This window comes from Daldinia childiae (genome assembly GCF_008694065.1).
Source record: "Daldinia childiae strain JS-1345 chromosome Unknown Scaffold4, whole genome shotgun sequence".
Classification (NCBI taxonomy): Eukaryota; Fungi; Ascomycota; class Sordariomycetes; order Xylariales; family Hypoxylaceae; genus Daldinia; species Daldinia childiae.
Window position 1 is genome coordinate 337,037 of NW_022984645.1, and position 14,343 is coordinate 351,379.

At 44.9% G+C, this 14,343-nt stretch overlaps 4 protein-coding genes across 4 annotated transcripts; 3 read left to right on the forward strand and 1 right to left on the reverse strand.

The window, feature by feature from the left end:
• Positions 1–4,540: 4,540 nt before the first annotated feature.
• Positions 4,541–4,885, forward strand: GL218_04395 (uncharacterized protein; the record flags this gene model as incomplete). Its single annotated transcript, XM_033580998.1, has 1 exon — positions 4,541–4,885. One exon carries the CDS (start codon positions 4,541–4,543, stop codon positions 4,883–4,885), a length of 345 nt encoding a protein of 114 aa, XP_033435832.1.
• Positions 4,886–8,795: 3,910 nt separating this feature from the next.
• Positions 8,796–9,271, forward strand: GL218_04396 (stress responsive A/B Barrel domain-containing protein; the record flags this gene model as incomplete). The annotated part of the gene is made up of 3 exons (XM_033580999.1): positions 8,796–8,861; positions 8,923–9,033; positions 9,116–9,271. 3 exons carry the CDS (start codon positions 8,796–8,798, stop codon positions 9,269–9,271), a joined length of 333 nt encoding a protein of 110 aa, XP_033435833.1.
• Positions 9,272–9,943: 672 nt separating this feature from the next.
• Positions 9,944–11,150, forward strand: GL218_04397 (uncharacterized protein; the record flags this gene model as incomplete). Its single annotated transcript, XM_033581000.1, has 2 exons — positions 9,944–10,023; positions 10,082–11,150. 2 exons carry the CDS (start codon positions 9,944–9,946, stop codon positions 11,148–11,150), a joined length of 1,149 nt encoding a protein of 382 aa, XP_033435834.1.
• A 564-nt stretch (positions 11,151–11,714) lies between these two features.
• GL218_04398 (putative het domain protein) lies at positions 11,715–13,991 on the reverse strand (the record flags this gene model as incomplete). The annotated part of the gene is made up of 1 exon (XM_033581001.1): positions 11,715–13,991. One exon carries the CDS (start codon positions 13,989–13,991, stop codon positions 11,715–11,717), a length of 2,277 nt encoding a protein of 758 aa, XP_033435829.1.
• Positions 13,992–14,343: the final 352 nt, after the last annotated feature.

Sequence of the window (14,343 nt, forward strand, 5' to 3'; positions counted from 1 at the left end):
GAAAGCGTGGATTACTGGTTGGACACTTACTTCCCTTTTTATAAAAGTATCCGGTCTCAGTAGTTGAAGAATCTAGCCAATCGGATTGCAAGGAATCTGAACATCCTCCCCCTTTCGGCACTTTTGGTGTAACCCCGGTTCGGCGAAGTACTTGGGTACAACGGCAAGAACTGAGTACCTGCAAAGTGCCCGGCTCGGAGCTCTGCCGAATAAAAGTGGATTCTTTTTTGTTAGATTTCTACCGATCTTGTGAGATTATATTTTAAGTTGAGCTCTTTTGTATTTGTCATCCGTAGTTCAGTACCTAATATATAGTCGAAGCCATAGGTTAGATTGCTTGCATGCCGGGTTATAAGATTGTCATCTTCCAAATCTTTCCTGTAGTCTGCATTGACACTAATATGCAGACCTTAATTATCTGTGTCTAAGCCTTGGTGGCACCTGAAGAAATAGTAGTTGCGATAGCTACCCTAAATTCCCAAACTTCGTCCGCAACACGGCTACTACTATCAGTATTGTTATTGGGCAGATCTTCTACGGTGCTCTTTTAGCGAAAAAGATGGATACACTGTTAACTGCCGATATGGTAGAGAAAGAGAAACGAAGGAAGTTTGAAGCTTAAAAAAAAGGCCCTGACGACGTAGCTGTTAGCCGTGAAAAAGCAGAAAAAGTCTAGGCCTTAGCTAATATCAAAATTCTTCTTTGTAACGAGAGATAGGTATTTATTGGGTATTTGGAAAAGCAGAAGGAAAATTATGAGTACTATTTTAAATTAATATCCGGGCTACTAATGCCTAGGCCTATTGACCAGTGGTTCAATAAATCACTAGATGGAATATTCTGTAATATCTGGTGCATCTATAGGGATGATGGGGTGCTGTCAATAGAAGATCATCAAGAGATGGACCGCCAGAGTAATCTTGAGCTCTTTCTTACGTCGATAGCACCAACTCTGGATGCGGATGGTAAACGGTCATCCTATGGCCTTTTACTCCTAAAGTTTGAAGATTCGCACTATCGCAGGGTTGGGATGTTTCAGCATCATGGCGATATCGAGTGGTTTAAATCCCTGCCGTATTGTGATATTAAGATTCGCTAAATAATAATTTAGTGAATATATCGCCAGGTAGTTTTGGAACGTATTGGTGAACGGGGTAGCAAAGGTTGTTATTAACACAATTTGTTGACGTAAGAGGGTAAATTGTATCCTAATAATTAATAGGAAATATACAGGTATTATCGTATAACTAGCAGAAGTTACGGTGTAGTTCTTAGACAGTATTAGCGCCCATCTTTCTACTATCTTTAGCTCCTGGTGTAATCTTGGGAACTTCCAAAGCGGTACACTCCAAAAGAAAAAGGCAAAACCCCATGTGAAGCCAGCAAGTCATCCAATCCAACTTCTTTCTATTAAAAAAAGTTCTCTTGTCATGCCTAACCTTTTCGTCAAACATCGCGGTATACAGAGTACGAGGGTCTCGACAAGACAGCCGACAAAGTTAAGCAGAAACCACTGCAAATCTAGCCATCCAGACATCCCAAGGCGCCAACCCACAACCGCATGTGAGAGGCCGGAAATTAGGAAGGCGATAAAGGCAATAACGGTTCCGGACACAAGAGGCTTCAATCTTGGGTGTAGAAATGTTAATCTTCGAGTAGAAGCCTAGCCATAGTTTTTGTAGGATCGCGCTGCCAGCCGATGCCAGAACTGCGACCAAAAGTTACGCAACTCACACGCGCTACTTGGGTAACCAAACAGTGGAGGCCAGTCATTTAGCTGGTGAAGATCGGCAAGGATGGAGAGCACCAATATGATGGCGTTAGTGCCGTCCAAAAACACGAGGCTCTCCCAGATCCAGGAAACAGCCACAAACGAACGCACGACGACCTCACAAGCCGTCACGTCAGAGAGCCGGGTTAGAAATGCGGGGTAGGCGACGTCCTCAGCTAATAACTCGGCAATCGCCTCGGCGAAGATGTGTGGCAGCACGTGTAAGTGTAGAGTAGGAGATTAGCTAGGCGGAGGATGAGGAATATGACTAGTGGTTCTCCTTTCTCATCCCTGGTAGGTGACGGCTCCTTTATCTTGGAAAGCAGTCGTGGATTGCTTTTATGGTGGACCGATTGATACCAGTTAGTCAGAGTGATTATTTAAAACGACGGAAGCTTTTATTAGTGAGCTCAGGAGCTATATCGACCACGTTAGTTCTCGTCCAAACGTTACTAGCATAATGAATGATTTGATCGCGCTAAAGGATTGGGATAATGCGGATAGCCTTATTAGCCTTATCTCACTCGATACCGCTATAGATCTTATGATAGTAAGCCACTATATGAGACTGCTACAAATTTTTGACATTTTTATATATATAGTTGAAACATACAAAGATGCGGATTGTCCAGGAGACTACGTCGAGATCAAATTTGGAAACATCCTTCCAGCTGCGAGCAAGTCGCTCTATGCGCGCTCAATAGGGGAATACGTGCTTCACATTCTGGATGGTTTATTAGATGTGATTGATAGGGTTATAGAATCCCGGTATCGTTATGTTAGGACCATATCTAACATTTGATCCTTAGAGGCAGAGTTAAAGCAGCGCATCTTAACCACGTTGCAGTGAATGAAGTCTTAAGAGTAAACATTACAGGTCATGTCTTAATCGGCTTAATAAAGGAGTCTCTTCCTCTCTTAGTTGTCAATATAATGCAGTTAACAATGCCCGGAGAAGGAAATGGGTCCCAAATCCGACCCATATAGTTCCAACATACAGCATTCAGGGATGGCAAACCAGCCGGGGCGGCCGGGTGCGCATACAGAATAAATACATGATTCAGAGATGGCTGAATCCAGCTACAGGGCCCCTTCAGCCGTCTCATTGAAAATTATCTAGCCGTGATGTCATTCGAGTGACTCATATTGAATTTCGCATAAAGTCATATAGTTGACTCTACCGTGAGTGGACTTTGTTGAAGGAATAAGGTGATTTGATGCTTTACAGCCTCTGGCTAAAGCATAATATCATGATGGAATACATATAGTTATTAAATATATATTGCGTGTAGCAATATATGGACAACTTGAAGTTGATCCGAACGATATATGAGAGGTAGGTTAGGTAGTATTAGTGATTTGGTTGACAAGATGAACCCATTCACGAGTTAAATGGGAACCCTAAGTGATATACACGTTTTAGCTAAGATGTCTCGTGTCGTACCCGATAGAAGTCCTCTCGATCACTCATTTTGGTAGTTGTCAGTTTATTACTGCAACAAAATACATATTTAAACATGCCCCCATTGGGTATTCCTCTGCTTCCTATCCGCATCCACTTTCTATCTACGCAAAATACTTTTTCTATTCGCAGCTTACGCACAAGCACGGTAAAATAAACATCGAACCAAGTTAGCTTAGGCAATTCTCATCATGGACAGAATTCAGAGACTACCTAATATCACCACTATGAACATCACTTGTCTCGATACGCTCGTTGAGGCGATTTCAAAACTTAAGTCCGACCTTGTCTACTACCCCGATAATCAAGATCTTTTAACTTTCGCGGAAGAAAGGGCTCTTCAAAGGCATCTTGATAATATCATAACAGCACATGATTATCTTGTAGACGCTGCGGTCGAGGAAGACAAGAAGCCCCCAGAAGAGAAACAGGTCAACCCTTACCTCACCAATACGAGAAAGATCCGCCTCGCGCTAGGCATGTTGGGCGATATAGAAAGATATTTGAAGAATCTCAGGGCATGGAACCTCCGCGAGAAGGCTAGGCGTAGTAATAATGACAGAATTTAATAACAAGAAGAAGCTAGCCATTATTCACGCGAACCTTTAGATTTAGTAGGCAATTATTATATATTCTACCTTTAATAGTATTCGAGGAGTCACGTAACGTAGTGGCGTGCAAAAAGAAATATCTATATACTTGATTCATTTAGCAAACTTCTGGTATTGAAAAAGATACATCGATGTCTAGGTTGAGAGTAACATTATAGGACGCTTGGTCTTTCCTGGGTACCTACCTAAGTTTTAAATATTTAAAAACTATTTTATCGGTACAGCTAGGTAGTTGATGTGTCACTTAAGGATTAATTAAACCCCCCAAATAATATTTTAGGCTTTACTTCCATTTCTACTATAGGTTTGTTTAGAATGCCTGATTTGTTTTACTTAGGTATTCAGATATTGTTGCAGACCTTCCTTTATTGAATGAGCACCGGCCACATGACAGAAAAATGTAACAGACGGTGCTTGTAGCGCAATAGTACAACACTAGTTTCGTGGTGAATAAATTATGATAAAGGCATTCATTCGGTCCTACAATAAACTCATTGTCTGTGTATATTGTAACATAGGTGTTGTTCTTCGCATTGTCTTTGTGTTATGGTACTGTGATGCTTACCTACCAAAGGTGCAATATATAATAGAATCCTAGCCGGATATATTCCTAACATTTCCCAAACAACAATACTAGCACATCGCAACTACTCTTGCCCATCCTTTAAAAAATATCAATCTCCACAATCATTCACAATGCGGACTCATATTTCAATCCCGTACTTCGAGATCGAGTACGCCCGGGACATCGACAAGGTTCTGAAGCATCTCTTGCGAGTCGAAGAAAGTCTTTCTCAGAGCATCCATGGTGCTCTCATGGATGTTGAAGAAGATGATTATATTGAGGGAGATATCCGCGATGCCCGTTGTGCACGGATTATACTTCTGGGTATAAAGGAGGACTTTAAGGACGATCCCATCGCATTTAGCAAGATCGAAACAGCGATTGAAAAGCTACGGTTTATCCAAAGAGAACTAATCAATATTCAAATCAGGAACTCCAGATTGAGAAGGGCTTCGAACCAAGGTGGATCGACGTGATAACTTAGAGTGCTTATTGGCAGAAAGACTATTTATACGAACTTTCAGGAGTTAGTGTCGGGGGCTTAGAAACTAAAGGACAGATACTATCTATATTCTTAGATTAGTGGTTTGATTCTTAATCGATTGTATTTTAACAAAGGCATTCTGATGTTCTTAGTAAGGGTATAGTTCAATACGTGAACGAACAATGTAAAAGAGCACTAACCTAGTCAAATATTGAGCTTAGTACTGGTGCTGGATGATAGAATTTTGTAATACTATATATGTACCTTCCACAGTCATTAGTAGAAGTCTTATATTACGCTTAATCAAATAGTTCCAGTTCCCTTGAATTGCTTCACTGTCTCTACTTCCATTATTAAGCTTGAATATATAACATGTCTATTTATTTATACGACTAGAATTGCGCTTAGGGAATATATATGCTAGTAGTCAAACAGTTTAGCCGGTCGAGGCACGCTATGTAACCAGGGAGAGTATTATTATCCAACAGCTTCAATCATATGCGTGATTCCAGCAGTGTTAAAAAGTCTATAATAAGCCATAAACGGCCAGAAAATATGAATAATTTAAGATATCTACCAACTATAGACACCGTGTCCCAGCAATTGGCTTCAAAGTGACATATGTTTAACATACAGCAAAGTAACGTTTACATTAGGTACTTTCCGATATCCCATAACTTCACCTAGATTGTAACTATGAGGAGTCATCCGCTGCAGAGCTTTGGTGAACTAAATCTCATAATCACTCTTAGTAGATCTTGGTTCGGATGAAAAGTTACTCACCTGAATCCCTATTCCTTGGCTGAAAGAGTGACAACCATTACAATTGGGAGGTGGATTACTTTGTGAATTGTAAGAAACGATTATCAAGTTACCATTATTCACAAACATCAAGTCGCTATGCTATTGGTTATACAAAATAGTAAATGAATAAGTGTCCAATCATGTTGTGACCCAAACCAACCTGTTCCTGCATCATTGGCGTCGAGGTTGAAAGAGTCTCGAGTCGATACCCAACGTCGACACCACCATGATCGTAAATTTTATAAATGGTGCGGTGCGGCAGATAATAACGCAGAGTCTATGCCACGTAAGTGACAACAAGCGAAGACCATGATCCATTCTCTCCTGCGTCCTGCCAATAGGGACGCTTTTAACGAGCATCGTCGCGCATATGACCCAGTGCGAATAGCGTTATTCTATTCGCCCCTCGGCATCGTAGGAACTATCGCCGTATCTGTTGCGTAAAATGCTTTATACATAGCCCAAGCCCTATATCCATACTGCAGGAAGAATAAAAGTCAGAAACGCTCGGCCCAACGCTATGGAAGACCGCCGCGGTAGTGCTACCGACTCCGGCAGCACACTATCCTTCTACGCTACTCCAGCACAGAGCCCACAAACTACCACTCATCCTCAAATATGGATGTTGCGCAGAGAGCCAGAGCTCGGAAGTGATCGCTTCTCTAAGCGGGAATCTGTCGTGATCCGGGACAGCGTCGCATACCCCTCTGAGTCGAGCTTCGAAGACACGATCATCAAGGGCACGGCGCAAACGGGTCAGCGGAACCCAAGCAAGCCACGGCTGATCGACCTCGATCGTATACGGCGTAAGATGCGGAGCGCAACAACACGGCGCGGGTCTCAGCGGAGCGCTACGACAGACACATCCACCTTGTCGCTAGGTTGTTGGCTTTCCGATATGCGCCCCCCGGAACAGATTATGCTTAGCCCCATAACCAGCCAGCGAGCCGTAACGGAGATGTATCACGCGAGCCAGAGCGATATAGTGCTACACTCTAGAGCTCGGGCCTCTTCCCTAGGTGAAAGGGCAACAACGTTACGATTTCAAAATGGAGCACGAGGCGGGCAATCTAGCGAGACAGTTGGGAACACTCCCCACGAGAGCGAGTTATCAGGTTACACTCTAACACAAAATAGTCCTCAACCTAAACATAGTTTCATACGCGCACTATGTTGTTTACCATGTTGATTCGAAATCCTAGAAGCCCTGGTTGGATTGGTGGCATTAGAGCCGGCGAGCTCTGGAGTATAAATACACATGAAAATCGAGGGGAGAGGATGGTGTAGGTATAGGTGTTACGAGGCGCTTGATTTTAAAAAAGGTTGTCGATGGGCTAGGATTATTTGTTATGAAAAGGGGGATGTCTACTCTCCAAGGGTGAATGATGCGACTGTATTTATTACTCTGAGGTGTATTCAGGGATAAACGGGGTCTACGGCGTTGCATTTGATGGTCCTAACAGGCTTTAAATTGAGAAAAAACTGGTAGGAACAATGGAGAAGATATTATTTCGAGCGTTTCTTTTTTTGAAGCATTTAGTTTCCCGACCCCGGAGCTGGTTTTTGTCGCCTTTTTTCCCAGTTAACGATAAATTTAATATCTATATCGTGTTGCTCCGCTGGCACATACATCCACCTATTATTTTCTGCACTCCATCCTCTGTTTGGGAGGTAAGCCTCCAGCATGTAATAGTTGTCTCTGTGAAATGGAAAGTCAAAGCTTGGCGGCCCGCTCTTCTCTAAGAATACGTCTGAACCCGACTCCATATCTTCTTTCGACATGCGAAAACGCCGCCTCTTATTGCCCTTGTTCGCAGCGTGACGACTTATCGACCTCGTCGTCGAGTCTAAGTGGGTTTCCAAAAGCCGTGCGTGCCACAATGGACTACGCAGAGCTTTGCGCACAGTAGCCGCATTGAACTCTATCAGATTTTGATTCCAAGTTGGATGCTTGCCCCGTGGAATCATGGGAATCGGCTCCCCGATATCCAGATTTCGCTGCCAATGAGCAAAATCTACAATCAAGCAGAGTGCTGACCATCGTAATAAGCATGTTAGACAGGTGCAAATTTCTGCAGGATTCGGAGATTGTATGTGTTGATAAGGCTTCTTATGGATGATGAGGAGCTCCTGTCGCTCGGGACTTTGAATAACTGCGTGAATACTAGGATCGATATTCTCCATAAGTACGGGCAATCGAAAGCATTTATCCAGGCAGACATAGCGCCAATTAGTGATAGCTCTTGAAATCCGGTGCTCCTCTTGGGCAATGAACTGGTGGAATGCTTTATTAACTCTTCGTAGATTAAAAACATCGCTTGGACGAAGTAGAGCCAGTATCTCTAATACGAGCTCATAAGGCAAGCTCAAAAGATCTTGCGAATCGCGACTGGGGGTTTTGACTCTCTTTGCCTGTTTTTTCCGAGCCCTTTCGGTACGTTTTGAGCGAAGGATGAGGGCTTCTGTCTTATCCTCTAGTTCACCCAATTCTTCATCTTCGGATACCTCAACTTTCCTCATGATGTACTTTAGTTTTCAAGATCGATGTAGCTTGTGATCCAAAATCTCTTTTTCTGTATGTGGGGATAACAATCACGGGATTGAATGTTTATGTGTGTATGAGTGGGAGCTTATGCCTTGATCTTCGGAGTTAATCAATCTTATTGCCACAGGTGCCTACACTATTCATAAGTTGCATATTTATTAATACAATAACCTCAATAATCTCCTAACACTGGATTACAAATAATCTAATTAAATCATTTAGTTAATGGATATGTATGATGTTATTTAAATCTTAGCATCGTTTAATACTGAGTTGTAGTAAGGATATTGAATTGATACCTTACTTCCTAGTAAAATTAAATGCAAATATCAATTATAAAGATAGCAGATTTATAATACGAAGCAGCGTAAGGATTACTATCGGAGCTTTGAAGAGCTTCGGATATAGAATAATATGCATGTTACAGCCGAAGGGTTGCTTTCAAATATCAATCTGAGTTTCTAGTCCAACGTGAGCAGATCATTCAAACTTTCTCAAGAACAACTCGATCCTACTTAATTACAAAGAGCTTTGCAGCTAGAGTATCTACACTATGACTATCTTCCATGTTGTCATGTTCAAATTCAAAGACCTTGTGCCCCCAGAGGAGGTCAAGGCAGTAAGAAATCCAGAATAGATAAAAGATAACATGGATGCTGAAGGACTAACATTATGTTTAGGCTTGCGCCCAGATGCTGGCTCTAGGAACGAATTGCATCCATCCCACATCCCAGAAACCCTACGTGAAAGTATATGGTGGTGGGAAAGATAATAGCCCCGAAGGAAAGCAGGTAATATCTCACTTTTATCTCATATCTCTTTTATCATATAAAAGGCTTTTTTCCGGCTGACAGTTTTGGTAATGTTAAATAGCTTGGAATGACGCACGCATTCATCTTCGAATTCGAGTCGGAGGAAGACAGGGCGTATTATCTTTATAAAGACCCAGCTCACTCTGAATTTGGCGCGAGTGTTATAAACTTACTCGACAAACTTCAAGGTGTTGATTTTACACCGGGTGAGTTCTAAGTCGTGGGACGTGAGATAGAAGTTTGTGAGATGGTAAGGGGTAGGATGGAAGCTTTGGTGCTTGTGAAAGTCGGGGGAAAGCGGGCAAGTGGAGGCAGTAAACGAAATGACGTCTATTTGATTGGTGTCTATCGAAAAGTGGAAAGGCGCGTATGCTAGAGCCAATTAAGATTAATTACAGCCCTACGTCATCCCCCACTTTACCAGCTTTCCTAAGCTATGGGGTCCTGGGGTATGTTTGTAGGCAACTAGCAGCAGTGCAAACGTTCACTACAGATACGCAGGAACGGAACAACCAATGTTCATCATCCAAGCTTGTAAATCTACCTATGGACATGACCTAATTGTTCTTTCCTACTACAGACAAAAGAATTGCTCGTCATCATTTCCGATTGATATATCCGTAATTCACCAATTCAAAAACGAGGAGGTTATATCTTCATTATCATCACGATTAATTAAAACAAAGAAAAGCTGTTTTCTTTTTGATACCCCCCACCCTACTTTTCCATCTTCGTAACAAACCACCATCAGCCCATATTTTCAAACCGTCATCGACCATATCTTAACATCTCAGCAAAGCGCGCGTATTACGCGAAATTTAACATCACATCCGTTGTCATTGACATTGACATCTTCTAACTTAACATAGTTATACGAAGATAAGCAAACATGTCGCAACAACAGACAGCTCCCATGCTCATTAATATCCCTCCCCCGCCATCTAATCCAGACACTCCAAGTGATATGCCGTACGTTTATCAGCACCGATCTCCCTCCGTACCAGTTACTAATTAGAATAATCTACAGCGGTACTCCTACTAGCACAACTACATCGCTCTCAGCCCTATCAACTACCGCTATCAAGGATGGCCACCGAGGCAACACCTATCACGGTCTCGCAGGTTTCCGAGGCCACCAACACCAATCGTCCACAAATAGCCTCGAAGCTGAGCGCGCAGATCGCATCAGTCGCCTTGCCGGCCTCGAGCGCGTATCCACCCTACGCGCCCCGAACCAGCAGCAACACGGCGGCAGCCTCAGCCCCGCCCAGAACACACCTACAACTGCCGCGCAACAGGCAAACGCTCTTACACCCGCGTACTTCGATTCGAACGGGCAGCCGACGGCGATGACTAAGATGAGCACCGTTGGCACTGCGTCTGCAACGGGTAGTGTCGGAGCGCGGACGACCACGGAGGCAGGCGACCGGTTCGGTGAGGAAGACGAGGACGAGATGGATGCGGAGCTGACGGAGGTCGATGATGACGGTGATGGCATTAGCATGGATGTGGATAGCACGTCTGGTGCCATGGATGAGGACATGGCAAGCCGTTCAGTTAGTGGCTTTGAGGACCGCATGAGCGATGATGGAACCGCGAGCCTCGTCGGTTTTGGCGAGGGCGCAAATAGCACCGTCAGTGGCCCTATTTACCACAGGAGGCCGCTGCCTGGCGCGGCGGGAATCTGGGGTCTAGAACGTAGTAGCTCGGGACTGAGCCAGGAGGCGACTACGGCTCGCAGTCGAGATATACGCGACGTGATTGCGAGTGATACCCCTGTCAGTGCGATGGCCGCGGCCGAGACACGGCAGGCTAAGTATGTCGATGGCGTTGCTGTTGATGGCGGCGGACACGTTGGTACCTCGGATGATGACGTGTTTGTCGATACTACGACGCGTGGACCTATACCCGTTCAGCCGGGTCAGCCGCGAACAAGCGCTCTTAGAGAAGGCGTAGGCGGTCCGGCGACGCGAGAAGCGGCAGAACGTATCGTGCGAGACCGTCTCGATGGCGGCGAAGGCGGGCGCGCCCCTATTCTAGGGAACTCGAAGGAAGGAGATAAGTTAGGAAAGTTCTACTTCGAGGAGAAGAAGTAGGATTAGACGTAGGGATATTTCGTTACCAATTACGTGGGCTGGATTCCCTGATTTTGTTATATTGCTCTATTTGTCTTGTTATCACCACCTATGCCATGGAGTTTTATCGGCGTATTAAAGGGGAAATCACCGAATCGACCTAGGTAAGACAGAATGGTGGAAGGTAGAGAGGATGGATCAACTTTGCCTAGTTGTCTCACAAAGGAGACATACACACCGTAGATGAGTGTGTACTAGACTGAGGAGGAAAAAGCCAACATGGATGGATGAACACTCTTGATTAGGGCCAAGTCCCATATCTTGTATGTTATTTAAGTGTTTACTACAGGCGCGTAGTTGCGTCTTCAACGCAGATTTACTTTTCGATACTATTCGAGGTCAACCATCTTTTTACTTGCACGCCTTCTCTATGCAGTGCTGTCTCTAAGGCCAGTGGCTTTATGAATCTATCACATCACATCCTCTGTCTACTTTGATTTTTTGATCATATTTAAGTCATTCCTGTAAATTAATAGAGATAAATAGGTACCTATATCCTGTCCTAATAACGTCACTTCCACCTCCTTATACAATTGTAATATTAACAATCTTCGATAAGTCTATAGAAATATGTCTCGTATCGAAGTTACCAGTTGCATTAAAATCCTCTCCATCCATGGCCCCGTGAAAATAGCAGTCGCCAATAAACTCATACGTCGACGGTTCTTCGTCGACCTGAGCAGCAGGTCCCGAGCCGCTTTCTTCCCCAGTCTCTTCTGCCTGCTGAGACTTAGGCCGTAAGACATACGGGAAGAACCCGCCAATAGCAGCTACGATAATGTCTCCTTCCCGCGTGCCGCTATCCGTGCGTTGGTCGGGGATCTGCCCTGGCACGTCGCCTCTTATAGCCCGGGCAAGTATGGGCGCGGTTTCTGGGGACCGCTGGTTCATGTACTCTTGGAATCCTTGCATCAAAAGATTCTGGAGGGGGTCGTTCATCAACTGACCGAGATCCCCTCTCACGCCCCTTTCCGCATCCTGCGGTTCTTTGCCTACTAAGTTGTTGTCGGCGGCTACCACGTCCTCGATAGCAGTCATACCGAACCTGCCGTTCGCAGTCCTAAAGAACCGGCGTCCACACGCATTGCTCAGTAATAAGTCTTCAAAGGGCTTGGCGTTGCCGCAGCGAGGTACCAGTGCCATTAGCTCGGGCGAGCTTTGTATGCGCACCGCATTTTCGGGCGTCTGCAAGTCGACCATGGTGCAGTCTAGAGCTTTTAATATGCTTTCCTCAGCTATTAAGCTGTCGAAGTGCACTCCTAGAGAAGATGGCGGCGGTATTATATCCCGCACGGTTGCGCCTATCTTATCACTCGCATTGAGGAGGATCGCGCGCCAGAAACGCTCAGTTCTTTGCGCAAGTGTTTCGTTGTTGGATGTTTCCGGCGGGAGGTTGTTGAATTCGGTGAAGCACAGACGCCGGAAGTTGCCCCCGTTGAATACTACGGGCGAGACGTGCACGATGCGATCTAGCGGTCGTACTTGAAGATGCAAGGCATCATCTTCGGCGGATACGATGATAGGTTTCCTGAAGCGGCGAGGGACAGCTTCCCACCAGACACGCATGCCCAGATTGTGCTTGAAAAAACCGTCGCTTCTGCATTGAGGCGGCGGAGCGCTGAAATCGGGAACCCAACTCGGCAGTCCCTTTAATCGTTTTGTACATGGTGGGCGTTCGCTATACCATAGCATAAGATCCTGGCGCTCTAATATGGAGTAACGAGCAACCTCGGTGAATACCTGCTGTGCGGTCTTGGAACGGTCGATCTTTGGTAAAGGTTGTGCACCAGCTCCATGATATCTAGTGCGTCCGGACGGCGTCGCAACATGTAGCATCGAGAAGACGTTTTCCCTCGGGTCTTTGAAATCGCAACCTCGAGCAGTCTGAACCATAGGTAACAACTCGATAGCCTCGCCCAGCCGCTTCTTACGTGCAGCGATCTCGGTCTCGTTGGAGATTTGGAAACCCTTTAAAACATGAGGCAGTAACGGGACCTGGAAGAACTTGACCTGGAAATAGGGCATAGCACGAGTAGCGGCGATGTAGGCATCCCAGGAGATGTTGCTTCGGCCACAGATGACGATAGGCGCCTTCGCAAGCACGATGTCGGCTATAGATTGTACAGAACACCAGTACTTGGAACCAAAAATATCGTAAATATTATCCCAGTGGCGAAAGTTGAAGGAATCCAGGTCGTTATAGGGACAGCTAAAAAGACGATCCCTAATTTCGGTCATTTGCCGCGGTGTCGCTTGAGATAGCCTCATATCACGTCCAATTCCAACCTGCTGACAGGCTTCCGAGAAGCGACGCGCCATCTCGTGAATGGTTTGAAAAGCCTTGGTTGTAGATTCCCCATTGTCTGGACCCAGCCAACATAACGTTCGCTCTGCGTTGCCCAATATGAATCGCTGCACATCGGCTTGGGCACTGCGCTCTTCGGCAGTGCGGCTTACAAGGACGTCGGCCCATACGGTACGTTGCCTCTCTTTGCGTCTAAATATACGCAACGCACTTTCGAGGTGATGAGGAATATCCTGATCCTGTCCATCGATTGAGATGGTCATCATTTTGTCAGCAGGAGGCGGCGGCGGGGCACACTTTCGCGTGGGCACGGCCGTAACGCCTGAACGATCATAAGAGATACATTCATACGAGGTGTCTTTCAAGGTTGCCTCCGTGAGAGTGAGTTTAATAGGAGCATCCCAATCAACAGCCGGCTGTATAATAGCAAGCTTTGCCTTTATATCACGAGGGTCTAACATCGTTGCGAATGGGTTGTTAATGTTATTAGTAGCCATGATGTGAGATGCTCGCGTGAATATTGATCTAGGGATGATGAAGGTTCTTGTAGCATTGCCAAAAACTCTGGATAATATATATCCAGAGTTATACATTCTTTGAGATAGACATGGTTGCCTACTAACTGCCTAATTTTTGAAGAAGTGGTTTGTTTAGAGGATTCACGTGAATATCCTGCCTAATAAATTTCTTGACCTCCTAACAAGATATTAGCTGGGCTGTTGGGTTATTGGTGTATTTGCATCTACGCCGCAATTGGCTAACTAAACTTGGCCTGTAGCCTAGACCAACCCATTCTAAATTCATATCTCGCTAATATTGTTGTTATTACTTTGAGTAGTAAGTTGCGAA